This window comes from Miscanthus floridulus, chromosome 19, assembly GCF_019320115.1.
Source record: "Miscanthus floridulus cultivar M001 chromosome 19, ASM1932011v1, whole genome shotgun sequence".
Taxonomy (NCBI): Eukaryota; Viridiplantae; Streptophyta; class Magnoliopsida; order Poales; family Poaceae; genus Miscanthus; species Miscanthus floridulus.
This window is the reverse complement of record NC_089598.1, coordinates 82165769-82182540: the sequence shown is the minus strand read 5'-3', so window position 1 is coordinate 82182540 and position 16772 is coordinate 82165769. Positions and strand designations below refer to the sequence as shown.

General features: G+C 47.2%; 2 protein-coding genes across 2 annotated transcripts; both read right to left on the bottom strand.

Moving 5' to 3' along the window:
- Nucleotides 1-3770: 3770 nt before the first annotated feature.
- LOC136526259 (uncharacterized) lies at nt 3771-6364 on the bottom strand. The gene is made up of 6 exons (XM_066518991.1): nt 6240-6364; nt 5977-6014; nt 5310-5447; nt 5043-5146; nt 3915-3994; nt 3771-3822 (listed from the first exon to the last, which is right to left on the bottom strand). Exons 1-6 carry the CDS (start codon nt 6362-6364, stop codon nt 3771-3773), a joined length of 537 nt encoding a protein of 178 aa, XP_066375088.1.
- Nucleotides 6365-6954: 590 nt separating this feature from the next.
- Nucleotides 6955-7683, bottom strand: LOC136526257 (uncharacterized). The gene has a single exon (XM_066518990.1). The coding sequence runs from the start codon at nt 7681-7683 to the stop codon at nt 6955-6957; it is 729 nt and encodes a 242-aa protein (XP_066375087.1).
- Nucleotides 7684-16772: the final 9089 nt, after the last annotated feature.

Here is a 16772-nt window from a genome sequence, read left to right as displayed (position 1 = left end):
CGTGTCCCACGCACCTTGATGCTTCAGCATCCGTACTCTAGTACCCCTCATCCAGTGCTACATGTCCCATTCACTGCATGAACGACGAGGATCGTCGCCCTACCTACGACCCTAGCTCGCTGCACTATAAAATCCACCACAGCCGTTCCTCTTCTCCTATTCCCCATCTGCCATCGCCACGAGCTCTCCCACCTCCAACCTCCTCCTTGTCATGAAACCGGAGCTTCGCTAAGGGCAGCACTACCTCATTGTGCTACACTACCACGCTCGGTCGGCCATAGCTGGTCCTAGCCACTATCGAAGCAACGCCAGCCAGAGTTGCCTCGGCCTTAGTGTCCTACCCCATCAAGCTAGCGTCATGCATCTCCAAGCCTACCTCGCCTTCCTCTCCATGTCGCCTAGAGCTCCCTCTATGCCACCACCGCATTGACCACCCCAAGCTCCTGCTCCAACCCTATGGCATCTGCTCTATCGTCCGCACCATGGCCAACCACGTCCTTGCCTCGCCATGCCTTCGTTCAAGCTCACCGTGGCCACCTCACCGATGGACACGGTAGCCACGCACTGCCACCTCCCATATGAACATGCCTCGCCATCTAGGGCCACAACATCACCCACCGCGCCTATACCTTCAATGACCCTAAGCCACACCAAGGTTTGTTGGCCCCGTGTCTCCATCTCCGGCTGGCCATGGCCACATCACGACCATGCCCGGCTCACCATGAATAGGCTAAGGCCACACCTTGGTGACCGTGGCCACTCCACTGACTGCCCCTACAACCATGATGGCTAACCCAATGCCTTGGTCATGACCTCGCCCTGCACCATGAGCCCTTGCTCCATCAAGCCTGTGCCACCGACCGCTCCTACTGTGGGCGCCTAGCCTTCGACGTCACCCGACGCTACTCACCCATGACGCAAAGCCAAGAGCATCATGTAGTGCCTTGCTTCTATGCCAGTGCACCGACAACCACCACGTCGAACGCCTACGTCGCCCTATCCTCGTCGTGCCACTGCATGACCAGCGAAGCCATGACATCAACCACCAGCCCGTGGACACGCCATGACCTTGGCCAGCCATGTCCCTCCACCACCTTGACTATGCCTTCTCCTTGACTGTGCCTTGTCAAGTTTCATAGCAGTGTCACCTCGCCGAGGGCAGCAGCACCACCTCACCAGAGCACCTCCACTACCACTGGTGAGCCCAAAGCCCCAAAGCTTCCACCTTTTCATTGTTTCCATCGTTGTTCTGCTGAGACCGGCCTTCGTGCCGTGGTTGTTCACTACCACAGGGAGGCCATGCCATCCACACTAGGAGCTAGAGCCACTGACCATGCTAACCGCCTCGCCACAGGACAGCGGCATCACCTCCCCATCGCCCAGCCCTCCTGTAGCTTGAGGGAGCTACAGCCCTATTGTGTCATCACCAGATCTCTGTTGCCACCCTCGGTCGCCCACGCTGGGTAGGCCAGCAGCTGGGTAGTAGCAGGCCACAGCCAGCCAATGGTGGCAGTAGCAAGCCCAAACTAGCCCAAGCTAGCTACAGCTAGTCGTAGCTCGTCTCGACGCTCCGCTGATCACCCACAACGAGCCTCACCTTCCCCGCCATCATCAAGGTCAAATCTTTCAACCCTGTCGACGCCAGCCTCGACATCGACATAGCTCTTTCTTTTCATTTCATTTATACTTGTTATCTATACTCATTCATACATGATCTATCTATCTATGCCTATGTCGTGCCTTCATGCGGGTCTATCTCTTATGTTATGGTGTTTATCTCTTGTGCTATGCCAATGTGCTACTCCTTCCATCATTTGTGTGTTGGTTCATTGTGTGTTTGTGTTGTCTGTCTATGGACCAAGCCTTCAAGCTGATCGAGGGATCATACCTCATTCGAACGTTTTGGTCATGGGTTCATCTCGTCATGGCCGTGATGTCAAGCGTAACTTGACCCCTCGTTTTTAGTTGACTTCATAGTGTTGTGTCCCCTCCTACGGCTCTAGGACATGGCCACCATGGGCTCGATATCGGTGCACATCCTACCCACACATGATGAGCCCATCTTGACCTAGTCTATTGAAGACAAACTAGGGGACAACCGTCATGGAACTTATAGAAGCCAACCCGTGTGGGTAAAGCTCATGACCGCGAGTTGTCTCGCTATGATCATCAAGCTCTACCTCTTTTGCTCTTTTGCTCTCCTTTGCTCTTTTGTTCTTCCTAACCATCTCATATACTTGTGCCACTTATACCGCATTTCTATGGTTCTCGCGGTGACAACCGCACCGCTATGAACCCAGAGAATTGCAAGTGCTGATCTAGTTGCACATAGGTCGTGGTGCCCTACAAGATGGTGAGGATTGAGAGACCAAGGGATTTGCCTCCTTTCTTTCAACCCTCGCTCGCTCCCATGGCTTGTTAGTCGAGAGAATACGAGGACCGTTCTTCTGCCTTCTCTTGTTCTCTCTTTTTTTTATCCTCATCGATCCACTAAGATGCGGATTGAGCCCTCTTGTTCCAACTTCTTTGATTAATGTCTTTTGCCATGACATGTGGATCGAAGTACCATGGAACCAAAGTCCCTTTTTGCTTGTTTGTGTCCCTTTGGTGTTCCTTGTTGCTTCTTGATTCTATTCCTTTGATTCCCGTCGACTGCTATGGCGAGTGGATCAAAGAAAGGCAAATCCTGTGTCTTTCCCCTCTTTTGGCTCTTTCATGCTCGAGCCCCTTGTATGCTTGTACCTATTTTAGACCATAGCAGTCCTTAGGTTCTCACGGTGACAACCGCACCGCTAAAATCCCTAGGGGTGTCTAGTACCATTTAGCGCACCTATGCCGTGGTACCCTACAAGTGAAATTCGGCATTTGTCTTCTCGTTGGTGTTCTCTTGTGTGCCGCTCCTTCCGATGCCCTGTCTGTTGCCTTGACGTGTGAATTGGAAGAGGTTGACCACTGCCCCTCCCTTTCTCCTCCTAGTCCACCCTCTCTTAGGTTCTCGCTGATTCAATGGCGTATGGATTGAGAGAGACCAAAACTGCTTCCTTTTCCCCTTAGCCCGCTTTGTTCGATCCCGTCTTTAACCATGATGATTGGATCAAAGATCGGACTACCACTTCTAGTTAGCAAAGCTAACGCCTGTGTCGTGTTCTCGAAACCATGTGAGTCGACCCGATCGACCATTAGAGTGCCATCTCTCCTGAGGATGAGACATGGGTGTGGCTAGTCGACTTTCTTCCTCACCCCTTTTTACGGCCAATGTTCTTCCAGTGGGTTATAGATCTCATTGTCAGTGACGGGTGGATTTTACGATCTTCAAAGCCTTGTATGGCGAGGGTATTTGCAGGTTTCCCTTTCCTTTGCTTTCTCTTCGGTGCATTTTTCAATCTTCGACAAGCAATAGGTGATCAAAGGACAAAGATGACGTTTGATCTTCAATGTACTCTTATTTTTTAAAGGTCATTTTGTGTCAAGTTATCCTTTTTGTATGAGCTATTGTTTTCATTGATATATTTAGACACTCTGTTGAGTGTATTTCTCAAAAAAATGGATAGATATTTGATGCTTATTTTTGGTATTTTCGTATTTGCTAATTGTTAACATAGTTTAACATTTGCCGAACAGAGTGCATGGAACTGAAATTCAAAACCAATGTACCAGAATATTTTGGCTAACTTCTGCTGAAATTCAAAACCAATGTAGCAGAATCTTTTGGCTAACTTCCATTAAAGAACAGACAACTAGAGAGATCCTAGTGTGAAACATGAACAGAATTATACCTTGAAATAATCTTTTATAAATACAGAACACATTATTCGTAGCAACTTTACAGATAGTCAAGGCACAAACCAAGTTGTGCAGGGAAAAATGCATTCAAGAAAAATTAGGACAGTAAATTGGATAGTGGTTATCAAATGATACTAATGGCATTAGCAGCAGTTAACCCAATAGGTCCAGAAGATTTAATAAGAATGGAAGGGCTAGCACCCGGATGGTGCTCCCCGTTCGAATACATCGCGCCCACCGCGCCCGCGTAACAGTGCCGTAATAGACAGGAACGCACCCGCCTCACCTTGCCTGCGGATGAGTGCCGCGGAGGCGTCTGCCGGCCTCAGACGCCCGCACGGTGACCCACGACGGCGCCCCAACAGTAGTAGTAGGCGGTTGCGGCAGGCTGTAGTCCCCCAGCCACCGGGGCCATTGCAACATGTGCTCCCCCAGATCTACATCTAAAACATCTTGTTGAAACACTTGCAACTTATGACTGAAAATAGATGAAACACTTGAAAAATACGCTTGAAACATGCGTATATAGCCATAACAACGTATGCAACATCCGGATCTACTTTTACAACATCTAGATGAAACACTCAAAACAAACATGTTATACAACATCCAGCCAGATAAAACACTTGAAACATACATCTGAAAATAATTGAAACACTTGAAACATAAACTTGCAACATGCATATATTGTCATTGCAACATATGCAACATCCCAGGATCTACTTTTGCAACATCCCTATAAAACACTTGAAACATGAGTTTGAAACGCCTGAAACACAACGTCGCCGACCTGCTTGGTGGGAAACTGCGGTAGCCAGCAAGCTCGGGGTTCCTCCTCCCTTAGCCTCCGCCGCCCCCAAAGCCCATCATCATCATCATCCTCTTTCTCCTTGCTCTCGTACAAGGGCGAGTACCGCGCTACCACCACGAGTTTCGCCGGCAGCCCCCACGCCCTCGGCCTGGCCAGGAACCGTGCTGATGAGGAGGGGTCTGGAGCGTGGAAGACGGCGCCGGGTCAGAAAGACACGCAGGACACTGCCCGCGTGAGGGTGAAGCCTGCTGTGACGCCAAACATGGCCGGTTATGGTCTCGCGCGGGCGTGGGCACAGCAGCAGGCCTTATTTGCTTTGAAAAGAACGAGTGGAGTGGAGGGGATGACTCTCGGTGGGGAGTGGGAGATATATTTTTGAGAGAGCAGGCATTATTTGGCTGATAGCGCATAGGCCAAGGAAGCACGGACGCCATGAGGAGAGCATTACCACATTTAGAGTGATGTAAATCACCGAGAACAGAAGCAATATATCATTTGACTGCTTAAGCTGGTTTTCATTTGCAACAGCATGAAGAAAAGCTTCAGAAATGCCTGAAATTTTAAATGAACATAATCAGCACAATTCAATCTGTACTGGAATATATATAAATAATAGTAACGCAGAAAAGAAATATATATTAATTAATTAGCTTTATCAAACAAAAGTATAGTCATGAAATAATCACAAAGTGGATGTAATGAATACAAATTAAACCATTCATCGCTAAACTGATGATATATAAACAATAGTAACGAAGAATAACTGAAGCTTCTCCTTCACTGTGTCTTTTCCCAAAGAGCAGTTTTAGAAGGGTATATGAATAGCTTGGGCCGAATGAAATGAAGACCAAACCTGCACGGTTAGAGAATGACTATATTCACTGACTGTGGAGTTCTTGAATGAACTAGGACAGTGAAGTTGATAGCAAATAAAAGTTATTCTTAAGAAGAATGCAAGCAATCCAATTGACTGATTCGTAGAGGGTGTTTTGTTTCCCCTCCTAATTTTTAGTCCCTATCACATCGGATATTTGACACTAATTTAGAGTGTTAAATATAGACTAATTACAAAACTAAATGTACAGATTGAGACTAATTTGCGAGACGAATCTATTAAGCCTAATTAGTCTATGATTTGACAATGTGGTGCTACAGTAAACATGCGGTAATGACGGATTAATTAGGCTTAATAAATTCGTCTCCTACGTTACCGACGACTTCTGTAATGTGTTTTATTATTACTATCCAAATACTCGATGTGACATCCCATGTGACACATCTTAAACTTTAGTCCCTAGATCTAAACACCCTCTCAGACGAGATAAGGTGTCTGTGAGTAGATTAATGCTGGAATACAAGCGTAACAGTGTCAAAAAATGTACCTATTAGCATAATAAGCTTTGGATATATTTCGGAGACTCTCTCCTGTTGATAAATGTCATACATGTAAATATAAATCAAAAGCTATGATAACAGTACAGTATCCTAGCAGTTTTTGTTAATATTAAATAGATGCTTAGTAGGCAAAATTTATATAGGGCCTTCTCCAGATAGAATAGCCCATATCAATAATGTGAGTGCAAAGTTCAATCAGGCCAAAAGCTTGAGGTAAAACAATAGTCAGCACAAAGTTCAAGTGTACAACAAAGAACCTGCCAATCGGGCAAAGGTGGCATATGGACTCTCCTCAAATGGCAAGAAAACTATTCTAACAACCAGAGTCCCCGCAGAAAGGAAATGAAATGAATACATTTGATTCACTGCAATCATGAACTATCCTAACAATCATGAAGAAAACCTTCATAAGTTCATGATATGTTACATTAAAGTACGATTTGCGAGGACCGACTTGATTGACCACAAGCAGGCATCAGGAAAGAGAAAACAGAAATACTACCATTTTAATCTCTCTAGTCTGTACAAAGCACTGAAAATTGTCGATCAAGAAGCAAGGCAGTGAGAACGGTCGATCAAGAAGCAGGCCACCATCAATTGCTTAATAATGCAAAAATACCACAAAAGTAGTAACCATATCAAACATGCACGTAGTAATTGGGAAGCAAGAAGAACATAACAAGCACTCAAACAAATTGATTTCTCATTAAGGATGCCATCAAGAAGGTACATTATAATCAATACAAGCATACATATATAAATCACCAAAAGGAAAAGGATTTACACCAACTAACTATGCTGGCACTAGAAGTTTAGTTTTGCCGATAACACACGATCACTTAGGACTTGCACGATTCATGAACTAATCAAACAAAAAAAACGACTACTCATGAACGAACAAGCAATGCATATCCAGCGCATCCAGCACAGAATCACGAAGCAGCCAGTATCCGATTCATGATAGGTCAAGCCCGGGCCGGGAGCTCCATCTCCGGAAAGAGATTGCGGATGAGGCGCAGGCTCTTCCCCGCCGTGGTTGGCCTCGGCATCTCCTTCTTGGGCGTGGCGGCGACAGTAGCTGCGGGCGGATGCAGGGACTGCGGTGGATTCGTCGGCGACGGAGACGGATTGATCACCTTGACTTGGTGCGGCGCGACGTGGACGGTGCCCTTGGGATCGCCGGGTGGCCAGTTGGCGTCGTAGACGACCGCGTAGCCGGATCCGTTGGTGGACGACGACAAGATCGTGGCTTTGAGCCAGAGCACAAGAACCTGACCCGTCTTCAACGTCGCAGTCCTCGTGCGGACACGAACCACCGTCCCAGGCTTCAGATGGGCGGGGACTCTGGGAGAAGCTCGGCACGCAGACCCGGCCGAAGATGGGGCGGTCCGAGGCGGCGGCGGAGACGGAGTGGCAGGAGTGCAACGGGACAAAGCACGAGGCAGGGGCTGTCGTGACGCGTCGGTGACGGTGGAGCCTCGGGAATGGGAGATCGTCGAAGACGGTACCTCTCGATGCGTTGGACGAGGGCATGGATCCTGGACGGCGTCGCTCGAACCGTGACGCGGCGGCGCGGACGGCTTCTTGGCGACCGACCTGGTGGGCGCCAAGGGCTTGGACTTCCTGCACTGGAGCTCGCGGCGGATGCTCCGCATGCCGGAGGAGGAGGACCGCGGCGGCAGATACATCACCATGGAAGGCGGAGGAGAGCTGCGGGTGAATTGGATCGACGAGAAGCGGAGAGAGTGGGTGGATTGCGAAAGGAAGGCGACGGCGAGGGAGCAGAGGAATTGCGTTCGCGCCAGGGGGAAAGGGAAGGGGGAGGGCGTGGGATATATGCAGCTGGACTGGATTCTAGATCTGGCCCAGCCACGCGGTTTCGAGTTCGACCCGAAGTTGGATAGATAGATGGGCCAGTTGCCGTATGGCCCAAGTCGATAAACGAATCGAGGCTGGATCCAAGGTGTTTGTAAAACGGAAAAAAAGGAAAACCACCGAAGGAAACAGCTACGGTGGAAAAAAGAAAAACCACCGACTTTATATATCATGATTTTTCTATGATTTACTATGATTTTTTAAAGATTGAGCCAAAATAAACATAAAAAAAACACCAACGGAAACTGCTATGGAGATAAAGCGACCGGTTTTGAGAGATGGGGGAGGAACTATGTCTGGGTTTAGAGTTGAGAGAGTAAAAGCTGACTTTTGCGATAGGTGAGGGAGGCAAAATGGACTTTTTTCATATTTTTTCAGCCGTTGGGCTCTCTCGGATGGGGATCTCGTCTGTCAACTTTAAAACCTATAGCCCATTATTAGTTGTCCTAGTTGCTGCTTCGAATAACGAACTATTCCAATCCCGGACCTTTGGTATTTATTTTTAGCATTTCAGCATTTTCTAAAATAGATTATACTAAAGTCACTTGCAGCAATAAGTATTTTGCTACAACAGATTTGATTAAAACAGAAACATCAACCCATTTGCGACAAAGTGATACCGTAATCCACAAATGCAGCAATATTGTTGATAGGATTTACTGACAGCACAATTCGATTTGATTGATCACAAGCATGCATCAACAAAAATCAGATATATCAGTTTATTGAATCTCTCGGTAACAACTCACCACATGATAAATTGCCAACAGCACACCCACACTTCCAATGATCTAACGCAAAATGTTATGTTACTATATAGGATTGGCTTGGGCAAATTAAACGTTCTTCTCATCCAGCTCCTCGCGAATGAAATGAGAAAGTGTGCGAATTTTATTTCCCTAATTCCATAATATTCAAAAATATTATAGATAGGTACACATCAATATATCATAAAAAATGCCCATAGCATGAAGTTCCTCCGTAGTCCTTCATCAAGCCACTTGACTATCGACACAAATCACACTTGGCTTGATCTTCCTTGAATGATATAATCCACTTCATGTCATCATGATGTATTGTACCTTGTGAGAAATGTTCGGTGTGTGTCAGAAATGAGAATTATCAGGTGTGGTATTGGGCATGCAGTGGCACTTGACTATTCATTGTCGGGTGTTGAAAGCCCTAGTTTGGTTTTGGCTAATTGATGAAACCTATTGGACTAGCCCTATGTCTAAGTGTGTAGATGAGATAGGTTTGTCCAAGTCCAAGTGATGGAGCTAGATGGCACTCAAGTGATGGAGGTGGTCAAAAGATGGAGATCAAGTGCTCCAACTTGGAAAAGAAGAAAGAGAGAAACAAAATAGGCTCAAGGCAAAGGTATAAACCATAGGGCCATTTTGTTTTGCCAATCAAGACGCAATAGAGTGCGTGATTGGATTTAGGATAGATAGCCATACTACGAAGAGGTGAGAAATTCATGGTGAAATGCGATTATCAAGTGCCACTAGGAGTTCTAACTCATTGCATATGCATTTAGATCCTAGTGAGCTAATGTTAACAGTAGTTATCATCCATCACAAACCGCCAACATAACTTGTAGAAATACATGAAAATGATCACCAACATAGGTTTAGGGGTTTAAACTGACAAATTCTATAAGTTTTGGTGAATCTGTGTTTTTAGCAGGGTTTATCCAGAAATCCATCGAGGTGGACCCAATCGTCAGAATTAATCGCAATTATCCACGACGAAAATATCTCCAGAAGGTTCCAGAGGACACCAGAAGGTACTCCACCGAAGCAGGGCACGAGAGGGTGACAGGTGGAGCCGACCGGCCCCACCTACAGGTCGGCCGGCCCAGGGGGCCCACAGGGCAGCCCCTCCTCGCTATGTCAGTTCTCCGCCGTCTTAGGGTTCGCATCTCCGCCGTTCTTTCAAGCCAGTTTGATCTGAGGGCTCAGGATTGATGCTTCCCCCTATGTATAACAGCCCCTGCCACCCTCCTAGTATAACATTGATCATTAAGTCAAGAAGGATAAAAAATTAGGGTTCCGGATTCGCCGTCTGGAGGCTGGTAAAGCCATTGTATCTCTCTTTATTTTATGACTTTGTGCTACTTCAATACTATGTTTCTATTTATTATGTTCCTAGTTTGCTCTAGTTATATGCTTGATATAGTTATGATTGATGATGAATTTATACATATATTCATAAAACGCTTAGCTCAGTACTCGAGTGAGTTAAGTGGTCGACATTATGTAAGCATGGTGCTTAAATATTGTTTACCTACGGATGCACTCTATATTCCGGGTCATGTGGTAGATCGCGAGTGTGACACTCTCGTTGAGTCCTTTGTAGTCCACTCCCCATTTGTAGAACAAGTAGAACCCGGTTGCGAAGGGAATCAAGCTTTGTTCTTGATCTTCCTTAGTAATGTTCCTTATGCGTAGATACAGAGTTAGTTATGCTATAGATGAAAGTATATATATTAGAGTGTACAAAAGACTTAGTAAATACGAAATGACTTAGGAATCTTTTCTCATAATTAATCTCCTGCCCAGCCATACTACACTTATGAGTATCTATTTCTATCTCTGGATTATTTTTATCAATGCCTTACACTTATCATTTGGCTTACCCCTGTTATAGCATGAGAGTTGAAAGGCAACTCTAGTAAATTGCTCGCGACTTGTGTACCCTCATCTTGTTGTGGTTCTTACGGCGCCAAGTGTTGGGCTAGGCATTTGATGCCTATTATGTGTGAGCCACCAAGTGAGTGCGTCATCACAACGTGGATTAAGTTGCCGGCAAGCAACCGAACCACGGGATAAATATTGTGTCTCACTGGATTTCATATTGGACACTTGCCCAGTTTGGTATTGCTCTCTACTACTCTTGCATTTCATACATATATATATCTCTTGTATAGTAGTTGCTTATCTTGTTAGTTGCCTACCTAGTTGTTTTGCTTAGTTGTAATTATTTGTAACTAGCTTGTTCTCTAGTGCACTTGTGGTAGAAGTAGCAACTTAACTTGTTAATTTGAGTGAGTGACATTTACTATTGTAGAGCTAGAGCAAAATTGCATTATCGTCAGTTAGTTGTCTAACCAATTGCTCTAGTGTTTTGTAGATTTTTTTTATTAGGCTATTGAACCCCCTCTAGCCATTTAGGACCTTTCAGGTGTGCACTGATTCGGTATTGGTGTCATAAGTGCCATTGTCGCGTCATGGCCTAAACCGGCAATGACACTCAGCACATCACTGCCGGTTGATGATTCAATCCGATAGTGATAGTCATGAATATCACTGTCGGTTTCTTCTCTGACCCAATAGGCCAATAGTGTCGTGCCTATTATCACTGCTGGGTCACCTCCTGGCAGTTATAGGCCACCCTATCATCGCCGATTAATCTTCATCGGCATGGATTCTGGCAGTAATGGGGGCTTCCGACCCGACAATGATTATTAGATATGGCGTAGTGTTTGTTGCCGTTTTCATTTATGAACATATCCCAACACACTGGATTATGATTACTTACAACTCATAAGCACATGTACACAAGCTAACATGTTTGATCTTCTGCATTTATTTGCTGCCTTTTTCGAGTATATGAATCTATGCTAGCACACTGGTTTTCGATTAATGGCTGGCTGGCGGATGACCACCAGCGGCTGCAGCAGAGGCGCAAAGCACTGTGCGTCAGACAGCTCATCGGCACTGTGGGTCTAGGTTAACACAAGGAAAACGGTTGAAAAAAAGCACAATGCACACCCCTCCCTCGTGGGCTCCATCCCCACCCGGTTTGCCGAACTTTTTACTATTTGGCCCTTTTTTCGAAAGTTTCTCTCAAATAGACCCCTGGCGGAAACAATTCTAGAAATGGACCCTTGGCTCGGCGCCAGAGTGACTGCCGTCGATCTTGGCGCCGAGCTCGGTGCCAGTCTGAATGGCGCCGAGCCACCTACATTTAACCCTGGTGTCTATGCAGTCACTCTCCAAGCGTTCTTCTTCTTATTTCTCCTCTGTCTCGGGTTTTTTTCTCGCCACTTCACCCTACCTCACAATCACCGGCAACTTAGAATTTTGGCTAAGTCCCTAAATTTACCGTGAGATGGATATATAAAATTTTGGTTAAGTCTTTAAATTTACCAAACGTATGGTTAGCAAGCAGAACAGAAGGGTCGATTGGGTCGATTGAAGCGCGAGCAGAACAGAAGGGTTGACCTTGCCCTTTGGAGGCCTACGTTTGGTGAGGCCGATGGTTAGCAAGCACATCAAACACCCTAAATTTACCGTGAGATGGATATATAAAATTTTGGCTAAGTCTTTAAATTTACCATGAGATGGACATGCTGATTTTTACCATGACTTGGACATTGTCAAATTTGATTTTTACCGTGGGACAGACATAAGCCAAAAGTCAGCTCGGGGAAGAAGTGCAGGCTGGGTTAAATGCAGGTGTCTCGGCGCCAAGATCGACGGCGCCGAGCTTGGCGCCAGTCACTCTGGCGCCGAGCCCCTGGCAGGCCATTTTCCCGTGCCCAGGACCTCGGCGCCAATGACCGTGGCGCCGAGCTCGGCGCCAGTCACTCTAGCGCCGAGCCAAGGGTCCATTTCTAGAATTATTTTCACCAGGGGTCTATTTGAGAGAAACTTAAAAAAAAGGCTAAATAGTAAAAAAATTCGGCCCGGTTTGCATGCACGAAAGGAAGGCTTGCCCTACAACACTATGCACGTGGAAAGCTGCTAATGTCACTACAGCTAGTACCACAACAATAGCAGACCTCTCTGGTTCGCCGCTTTCCATTTCTCACAGGCTCACACTTCTCCGGCTGCCATGCCCAAATAAATCTAATTCACAGGCCGCATCACCAACCAAACCAGCCGTAGCCACCAACCTTCCATTTCGGACCTCCGATTGACCCAGCGGCGTGAGCGAGAGCTAGCTGCCCCCATTCCTGATTCCATACGCCCGCCGTATAGCTAGTACTCACCGACGCCTCCTCCATCTCTAAAGGTTCGCTGGGTTCGTGGTCCTTGCTGCCATCTCACCGTGTTGATCCCCTCAAGCTACAGCTACAAGGAAGCATGGTCTCAGGTTCTAGATCCCGTGGCCGCGGATCTCGCGCCTGAGGTAGCTGCCGAGCCCACACCGGAGCTGCTTCGACGGACAACGCTCTCATTGCGCCCTAGCTCAACCCTGAGAACTCATCGCACACCTAAACCGCTCCCACCGCACAGCCGACTTCGTCGATGCGGCGCTTGTGTTCGCTGCACGCGAGCTTATGCTCACAGAGGCTGAGGACGATCAAGGCGCACAAGTACAATGCCCTTGAGGCGAAGGCTCAGATCCGCAGGGCCGCCGAGACGGAGATGGGGTTGTGGGCTGAGATCCGCGCGCTGCAGCTCAGGACCACCGACGCCGAGGCACGTGCGCGACACAGCTCTGGCATCAGTGGGTGCGGGCTCACGTAGCAGGCTGGTGAAGGTCTTAGCAACATCAAGGAGGAATGTGGAGAAGAAGTGGACCGTGAGGTTTTAGAAGATGTCCTCGGAGCAAGGTACCAAATCTCTTCTGCTATTATTTGTACTCAGGTTTAGTTTTGTTTGGTCTGCTATAGCCTATTATCTAGAGTTTGGTTGGTGGGATGAGGTGGGATGGTTTCTGTTTTTGGCCTGTTTGGTTGGCAGTCATGTAGGAACGAGGACATCCCCTGCAGGAATATTCGGCCGATATGCAGGATGCCCTCGTAACCAAAAATTGAGGGGACGAAGAAGGACTAAGTGGGACGAGCAGCATGGGCACATGTGGGAAAGAGAGGGGCGCGTGAGGACAAGGCTGGGTGGGGCGGCGACGGCGGCGTGGATTGCTCCCCGGGGAGCTCCGGCGGGCTGGGGAGGCGATATCCAGCGGTCGGGAAAGGTGAGCTCCGTCGAATGAGCATGGGAAGCGAGCTCCGGCGGACGAGCATGGGAAGCGAGCTCCAGCTGTCCGGCGAGGGAGGTACGATCCGATGGGCGGGCGAGGGAGACGAGCTTCGGCGGGCGGGCAAGCGAGACGAGCTCTGTCAGCGCCGCACATAACGTGGCCCCGCTCATCCTCGCCGTCGCCCGTCGGTTGCGAGCGCGACAACTGCTGTGGCGGTCGGGCTCGCTTGGGAACAAGGAGCGGGACGGGCTCACTGACGACTAGGAGGAGGCGCAGGGCTGGCTTGCTGGGGAAGGAGGCGCCAGTGGAGGAGACGAGGTGTGCGTGCGCTATGCCCGTGCGTGAGCCCAAGCGGTGGGGATGAAGAGAAAGGAGAGGAGAAAGAAAAGGAGAAAAAAGTAAAAAAAACTAACAATTAGGTCCCACCTCTTAGTACCAGATCCCACTTTTGTTGTCTCTGGTCCAAACAGAAAACGGCTTTGTCCCATCCCTCATACACAAAACAAAGAATGGAGTCGTCCCGCCCCACAAACCAGTGTCGGGACCATCCCACTCCACTTTAACTCCCAACCAAATGCTACCTTATAGCATGGAGGTTGATATGCCATGACCGGTTGTGCGCCTCGTGTCGCCCTGCCTGCCCCACCCCCGCCTCCTCCCCCGTCGCCCCTAGCTAGCTACTGCCTCGCCGCTGGCCGCCCTTCCCACCTCTCACACCCCTCGACCCCACCCTTCATTAACCACAGGGTGGTGCACCAGCGTTGTCCTTATCCTCGCCCCCACCCCTCTACCCCGCCCACACTAATCCCAGGGCAGGGCACCGGTGAGCTCCGCCACGACGTCCCCGCCGCCAGCCCCGCCCAACCGCCTTCCACGACGTCGTCTCGCTAGCTTCTACCGCCGTGTCGTGGCTGCCGCCCCTAAAACCCCCCTTCTAAGGCCACCGAAGATTGATTCCCTAACCCGTCGGAACCCTAATCCTAACGTCGCTGTCGTCTTCTTCCTCTCCGGTGGGGCACGGGCGCGGGCGCGTGGGCGTGATCGCGTGGGAGAGGGAGAGGGAGAGAGAGAGGGTGGGCCGGCCCACGTCGCTCCGTCCGCACGACGGTCGCATAGTAAACTTTGCGTAGCATAGTATTATTAGCCTCGAGAGAACCCTAATACTAATGTCCATAACTATTTGCATGGGCGCACACACGGGGTATGCTAGGTGGGCCATGGCATACCCTGTGGGGCATGCCTTGTACTTAACACTGGATTGTCATCCTTTTAACCATAAGGTCGCTTGTTCAACCATTCTAAGCTGCATTTTTTGTTTTTATTCTCCATTTTTATGTCCCCTTCAAAATTAACTATAGATAATATATTTCTGTTTTTAGTTTTTCTATTTTTATCCTATCATGTTGTGTGCCGTGAAACCATAGTTGCTAGTAGTTTTTAATTTCTGATCTTTTATCCTCTCTCGGTATTAATAACTATATATGATATATTTTATCCTTTATTTTGTATTTTTTATCCGATGTTGTGTGCCCTAGTGAGACACGACGCCCTGAAATAGAATGGCAAATAAAAGTGATATCACTTTGGCATCATTTCATTGTCACTATTGCTATGTACAATGCTATTTTAAATTTCCATTTCTTTTGTCCCCTTTAAAATTCACTATAGATAATATACTTCATCCTTTAGTTTTTCTATTTTTATCCCCTCTTGTTTTGTCTCATGAGACCTCAGATGTGTCTTTGTTTTTATCTTTTCATTTTTATCCCCTCTAAATATTATAGATATAAATAATATATTCCATCCTTTATTTTGCATTTTTTTTCATCCCATCTTGTGGCATGTGAGATACGCCATGAAATGGAATGAAAATCGATAGCTATATAGAGTGGCATGTCCCTTTACAAAGTCTGCACTCCAACATTAGTTGTGTATCATGGAGATTAGCCGGATCAGTTATTAGAGATTGGTTTGTAGTTCGCCCAATATTAGTATTAGAAGATGGTTATATTTCAAATTATTTTGTATTTCATTTGAACTTCTATATCGTAATTTGTCATAGTTTTTAGCTTAATCTTTGAATTTCAGGCTTGTTATTAATGCATGTGGTTTTACCAAAATAGAATATGTTTTACCCAATTGAAAATGGTTATACAGAACTGCACAAGAAATTTTTTTGTGCGGCATACCATGTGCTTAAATCCTAGGTCCGCCGCTGACTATTTGTTACACTGAGTCATAGCAGGCCACAAGGTTCCAAAAGAGGAGGCAAAGGGGGAAGACGTGGCTGCGAGTCATCATAGATGTTCGCAAGGGGAACAGCCTGCAAGAGCCACCAAGAAGGCTCGCAGGCAGAAGGGGACGTCCTACTACAAAATAGTTTTGAACACCCTCATGGAGAATCAGGAGCTTCTCCAAGAAAGGTCCTATTCGTTTTTCTTATAATCCGTCCTTTTTAGCTTGTTTTTTTAGCCGAAACAGTGTTTTTTCTCTCACAACAAATCAGCCTAACAGTGTTTCAGCTTGTTTTTCCAGCGAAACGAACGGGGCCAAATGGAGAAGGCGGCCTTTGCAAGGAAGCTGCTGTCACTCCATCCAAGCTGCTGTACCGCAGGTGCTGGTCGAATGCACCATATATGCCTGCAATGTCTACGGCTGTGGAGGAGGATTCTAATGACGGGCTGAATGGTTCTTAGTGGTATGATGCATTATATTGTTTTTCCTATTATCTGCTATAATGGATCAATTAAAATTATACTAGGTTCTCTTATAAAAATGTCACCCTCTGAAAGCCTCAAACCATTACGTAACAAAAAAAATATACACAGGACTTTATCTCCATTAAAATAAGAGCTAATAAAACAGCTAAACTAAATCTGATGGTCGATCTCTTATGTGTGATGTGAGGCTTCCCATGCACACGCGCGATCTACCCACGCTCGTCGACGCGGGTTCGATTCCCTTCTCCCTCCTGCTG

Coding starts and splice junctions, on each gene's coding strand:
- LOC136526259 (XM_066518991.1), bottom strand. CDS start 6,364: ATGATTGCAGTGAATCAAATGTATTCATTTCATTTCCTTTCTGCGGGG. Junction 5,448..5,976: donor AAAGCTTATTATGCTAATAG/GTACATTTTTTG, acceptor CTAACCGTGCAG/GTTTGGTCTTCATTTCATTC. Junction 5,147..5,309: donor CATCAGTTTAGCGATGAATG/GTTTAATTTGTA, acceptor TTAAAATTTCAG/GCATTTCTGAAGCTTTTCTT.
- LOC136526257 (XM_066518990.1), bottom strand. CDS start 7,683: ATGGTGATGTATCTGCCGCCGCGGTCCTCCTCCTCCGGCATGCGGAGC.